The sequence below is a fragment of the Chiloscyllium plagiosum genome, chromosome 33 (genome assembly GCF_004010195.1).
Source record: "Chiloscyllium plagiosum isolate BGI_BamShark_2017 chromosome 33, ASM401019v2, whole genome shotgun sequence".
Lineage (NCBI taxonomy): Eukaryota > Metazoa > Chordata > Chondrichthyes > Orectolobiformes > Hemiscylliidae > Chiloscyllium > Chiloscyllium plagiosum.
In genome coordinates, this window is record NC_057742.1 from 6,607,200 (window position 1) to 6,613,199 (window position 6,000).

At 38.9% G+C, this 6,000-nt stretch overlaps 1 protein-coding gene across 5 annotated transcripts in view; it reads right to left on the bottom strand.

The window, feature by feature from the left end:
- LOC122539778 (phosphatidylinositol 5-phosphate 4-kinase type-2 beta) overlaps positions 1 to 5,115 on the bottom strand; it is a 114,142-nt gene extending 109,027 nt beyond the window's left edge. For 2 of the 5 annotated variants that reach the window (XM_043674837.1, XM_043674836.1), the window contains exon 1: positions 4,716 to 5,112. In XM_043674837.1, coding sequence (XP_043530772.1) covers positions 4,716 to 4,847 — 132 coding nt within the window. In that variant the 5' untranslated portion in view covers positions 4,848 to 5,112. Of the gene's footprint in view, positions 1 to 4,715 lie in introns of all 5 variants that reach the window. The other 3 variants (XM_043674834.1, XM_043674833.1, XM_043674835.1) reach the window with 3 other exon arrangements.
- Positions 5,116 to 6,000: the final 885 nt, after the last annotated feature.

Here is a 6,000-nt window from a genome sequence, read left to right on the forward strand (position 1 = left end):
AATACACTGCTCCAGCTGCATGCATCTTCTGCTATCATGTCAATTCATGACCAATTTCCTTTGATTTTAATCCTAGCCATAGCTGTTTTAGCCACTGAACTCTCACTGCTTATTAATATTTGGGAGTCCTGATAATTATGCACATAATTTTCATGCATCAGGTGTGTTACAACTGTTATTTAAGTTTGCTTGATAATAGATGTTCAGCTTCCTTTGCTCACTTATTTTCATTTATTTCTTTTTTGGCAGTCCCTTGGATGATGTAAATAATGCTATACAATCCTGAAAAGGTTTGTTTTTTTATAAAAGATCTGAGTTCTAAGCAGAGTTTGAGAGGCAACATTCATTGAACATACAAGTATGTAAAAAAACCCGACTCTTTACATTATCACTCAACAAATCAGTTATGCTAGGGTATGTCAGGTTTGTATGTTATGTCATAATCAATAAACCTAATGTGTAAGCATCATAGCAACAATCAACTGGTTTAAAAAATGGATGTGCATTCATACAAAAGGTAACTAGATATTGTAGGAATTGTTACAGTCAGTAATCTGTAACAGTGAGATCAAAGTAGCCTTAAGAGCTTCTCCGGCTGCAGAGCCTACTGATCTTGTAATCAGGCACCAAATGCAAGGACTGTCACATTCACAAGAGGGAAAAGACTTGATAGAACTTTCCAATTATATTTTCAGGAACACATTTTATAAAAACAGAAGAATAGCCACAAAGGACCAATTTCAAAGTAGTACCCCAAGATTCAGAAAAGTTATGACTCCCACTTGAGATTTATGATAAGGAGTGTAGCAAGATTTTTATCTTTAGGTTACTTTGATGCATCCCATATGATTTCTCATGCCACATGGTGTTTAAAGCAATATTCTCATAAATCACATTTCTCAAATTGAAAACCTTTGTGTTCTAATCCATCACCTGGGTAAAAGTGCTCACAACCTTTCCCAAATCTTCAGGCCCATGGAGCTTAACACAGAGGAAGATGACAACAATAACTCACAAAAGCTCCGTGGCAAGAAAGGGCAGTAGACACATGGAATATTGCCATCTGCAATTCCCATCCAAGGCACACACCATTCTGACTTGGAACTATATCAAATATTTCTACAGTCACTGGGTCAAAATTCTGGAACACTTTCCCTAAAAGCACTGTGGGTGTACCAAACCACATGGACTGCAGCAGTTCAAGAAGACAACTCACCACCTTCTCATTCTCCTAAGTAATCTACCCACATTTTGGCATTTGACTTCGACAATACTTAAACTGTTCCAACAACAATAGCACAAAATCTATCAATTCCAACTAGAATCTGATGAAACACAAGTAGGACAATTAACTCTATGGAGTTGTTATGTTATTTCAACATGGAGACCCCAGATAAACTTCAAAACTCTTGCACATTTTCTAATTTCAAAAGGGCAAAGAGGCCAATTCAATATGCATCCCTCATCTTAATTACTCACTTGGCAACAGAACAATCTGATGTTTGGCTGAGCCATGCACATGTTTAATTGCAGAATGTGGCAAGTTGGTCAGTATGAGAAAGAGGAAGGATCATTGCTACAACTGGCCTCAGAATGACATGTCCAACATTCCCATTCTGAATCATTATACTGCTATAAAGTGTGTTCAGTATCAAACTCAGCTATCATGGTACTCCACAATTAAAACACACAAACATGAAATGGCCACTTGGCTGGGGTGTCAGAAAAAAATACATTTTTGGAGTTGTAGCCCATGATAATAAAAAAGCTGAAGAACTTCAACATGAGTCTTTCGCTTATTCTCCAGGAAAGTTAGCTACATTTTTTAATTCTTGTGCTGAGTTATTTGTAAAAAAGTTATGAAACAGGATGAGTTAAAAACAACAGATCAAACTCCACAGCACGAATCAGCTGAGCCAGAAAGCACTGCCCATTTAGCTGAGTTGACTAAGCATTTTTTTCACTCACTTATAAAGGCCAGTTTTCTTGCTATTGATGTGAGCATCATGCCTATGGTCAAAATTTATTGTCCATCCCTTGATCTCCTCAACATTCTTGAACCACTGCAGTCCACATGGCATAGGCACCCGCAATTACAGGGTGAAATCTTATTAAATGATTTCACAGACTTTTGAGGCAATGACAATTTTAAAAAAGTAAGTGAAATTCTGCAAGCAACATAACAGGCAATTTCCATTCTCTCCTTTGCCCAAAATGCTCAAGTATTGTCTAATTCATTGCTGAGGATACTTCACTCAGACAATGATCCTTCAACTTGATTACTATGCATTTATAACATACTCATCCCCCAGAAATCGTATTAAAAGAAGCAGACTTTGGGATATGAACTTAATTTACAAAGGTAGCATTAAAGCATTCATATTTCTTCTCTTATAAAATATATGGAATTTATAGCACAGAGATAGGACATTTTGCCAAATGACGTGTATCCACACTTTCTACTTTATCCAACCCTATTCTTCTATTCTGTTTGCCATCACATACTTATCCTTAACATGAAATCAATGCTGTTTGTCTCATCTTCACTGGGAGGTAGCAAGATTCACAGTCTAACAATTTTCTGCATTAAAAAACTGTAATTAGTAACTTAGAAGAAACTTGGTAGCAACATGCCTCCTGGTTTTGCAACCCCTCAGAAATGGAAACATTTTCATTACTACCACCCTATCAAATTTCAACTGGTTAGAAAAATGAAAGGATACAGATGCAGAACTGATTTGGAAACAATATTAAAATAAAGTCACAAAATAAACACAGGTTCCTCCGGTGTTCAATGGGCAAAATGAAACAGATCAAGAAAAAACAAGGTTCAATTCTCTGCTTGTGCTGGGGTTGATTGCAGTCTCAGTCATGTCACTGCATTGGGTGTGAGAACATCTAGCAAGGGAGGAGGAAGGATTACAAGAGTATGTAACTGTAATGTTCCACTGCATTTCCCAACCAACATGGGGAACAGGTGAACCGGGAACGTTCACAAAGGAATGGCCAGGTTGTCAAATCACTACTTGAAACACTGCACCAGTCAGATTCTTGTTTTAAACAAAAGTCAATTCTTCAAGTCCATCTCATATTACTGGTGTGAATCCACTCGAAAAAGGGCTGGTATTTATAATGCAGCTCCTGAGTTATCTGAAAGGACACCATAAATTCTGCTTCCTAACTCCAAATGTATTACTGCAATGCTCCACAGCCGTAATATGAAGGATCCTCAGATGCATTGCATCAGCACCAATGGAATTGGAGAAGGCCATTCTGTCCCTCAAAACAGTAACATTATTTACTGAGATTATGATTGATCTTATCTCCATCTACTTGTATTGGCTCCATAACCTCAACATCCTTACCTAGTAAAAATCCACTGATGTTTTATTTAAAAAAAAAGGTTCACCACATAGGCATCAAGATGTACATTGTTGCTTCAGGAACTTTTATTGCCTCTTTGTAAAGCAATTTGGCAGCAGGATTCTGAAAATGAGATACTATACACACAGTCAATCACAAACTTGTTTGGAAACGTAACATTATACTAAATCCTGTAATCCCAGAGTGAAATCATGAAATTACAGGAATTACTGGACCCAAAACACAAGATAAATTATAAACCATAACCCACAATTGTGCAAAACTAACACATGCTGGCCCCAAAATAACTAAACATTCACTTAAATCATTGCTCTACCTCCTTAATCTCGTGGGTTTGTTTGGAAGGGGGATTTTGATGCCCGAGAGCATTCTTAACTTGTATTTGTGAAAGATAAAACCTCAAGCTGGGTAGAGCTAGGCCGCAGAAGCCTCGGACTTGCCTGAGTAGAGAGTTCGACCTGAAGGCACGGTTACTGGAATCCCGAAATCGCATCAAAAGAGGGGAGGACAATTTTTTTTAAAAATGACAGGACTCTGATAAGGTCAGTTTTATTAATAATAGGCAACGATTTGTCTTTCCCTAAAACGTGAACTGGTTTATAATAAACTTTGATAGAAATCAAGTCACTGACAGGAAAAACATAAAGGGGCCAAAAAATCCAGAGAGAAAGCCATACAAAGCCCACCACTAAGAATATGAGGGAATTCAAATGTTAATAATTTGAAATGAAAACAAAATAAAATAAAATCTTCCCTCTTTGGACACGAGAAAAAAATATACACGAACCCGAAATAATTAAACATAAAAGTCGCGCTAAATATTCCAATTAATAAACCTTGCTTTAAAAAACTAATCGGAATTAAATTATTAATTTTGCTTTTTGATTGAAACCCAACTCCTCCCTCCGCCCTAAACTAGATCTTTAACAAGACGAAAATAATGCATTTCTGCTTTCCATTTTTATTAATAAAAACAATGCAAGTCATTAAAACATTGTTCAGCAACAACATATTTACTTGTCATTCATTATTAGATGAGTTTCCCTCCTAAAAGATCTCCATAAAATGTAGTAGGCCTCCAGCTCCAAACAGGTTAGGCTCATCCTTAAAAATTAAACTGAAAATAATTCTTAAAAACATGTTTTCTCTTGCAATATGCACAATCTTAAATGAGGGTCTAAAACAGAAAAAATATAAAACCTTTGAGCATCTTAAATCATCACTCTCTCAAGTTCCAGCTTCTCATATTAAAGTACATTATCCTCTTTATGATGCATGAATAAATAAATTATAATAATTCCAATAATTAAGACGGATCTGATCTTACTCACGGTGTGGTTGACTCCCCACATCAGGACACTGAGTAGGGGCTCACTGGCCCTGAAGAGCTTCACTTTTTGAGCCACAAAATGTTTCTTCTTGGTTTTTGTCTTGCTGGCACTGGCAGTACAGTTGGCTGCCATTTTTGTAAAACAAAAATTACCCCCCCTCAAAAAAGAGAAACCAAATGTAAGAAGAAGAAGGATCTTAGTATTTTCCTTTTGCAACCTCCCCTTGATTCTGGTATTTGTTAATTCTTAGCCTTTAAATTTCTGGGCATGTCGGCACATTGCAAACGTGAGACCAAAATGTCATGGTACCTCCTTATGAGTGGACGAATGAGAACTAAAAAAAACCCTATGAATGTCTCTTGTTTGTCTGTCTCGGTGTCTCTCTCTCTCTCGCCTTCTTTCTCCAAGCTATAAGGCTGCTCCCCCTGCTGCTAAGATGTGTCCACAACCCAATGAACACAACCCCCTTCCACACTGTAGAAAACACTGCCACCTACCAGTACCAGAAGACAGCAAGGTATGGGAGGAGAATTAGGCCATTCAGCCCGGTGTGTCTGCTCTGCCATTCAATCATGGCTGATATGTTCCTCGACCCCATTCTCCTGCCTTCTGCCTGTGAACCTTGATCTCCTTTATAGTCAAGAACCTATCTGTGGCTTAAATACATTCAATGACTTGGTCTCCACAGCTGAAATAACTGCACAGAGACTGGTATTCCATCACTAAGTACATGGGCTCTGACTAGCTAGCCAAAGCCAGTTTCTAGACTGAGGAAACCTTCTCAAGGTCCTGTTGATATCTGTCAGTCAGGACTCCCTGATTGTCCCAGGTTAACAACCCCAATCAAGGATCTCATGGTCAGTGAGATCCACCTCACCCTCATTCCAATCACTACAAGAGCACTGCTGAAAAATGTGTTGCTGGAAAAGCGCAGTAGGTCAGGCAGCATCCAAGGAGCAGGAGAATCGACCTTTCGGGCATAAGCCCTTCTTCATGAATGAGGAGGGTGTTCCAAGCAGGCTAAGATAAAAAGGTAAAGAGGAGGGACTTGGGGAGGGGCGTTGGGAATGCGAAAGGTGGAAGGAGGTTAAGGTGAGTGTGATAGACCAGAAAGGGGGTGGGGGTGGGGGTGGGGGCGGAGAGGTCAGGAAGAAGATTGCAGGCCAACAAGGCGGTGCTGAGTCCGAGGGTTGGGACTGAGATAAAGTGGGGGGAAGGGAAATGAGGAAGCTGGAGAAATCTGCATTCATCCCTGGTGGTTGGAGGGTTCCTAGGCGGAAGATGA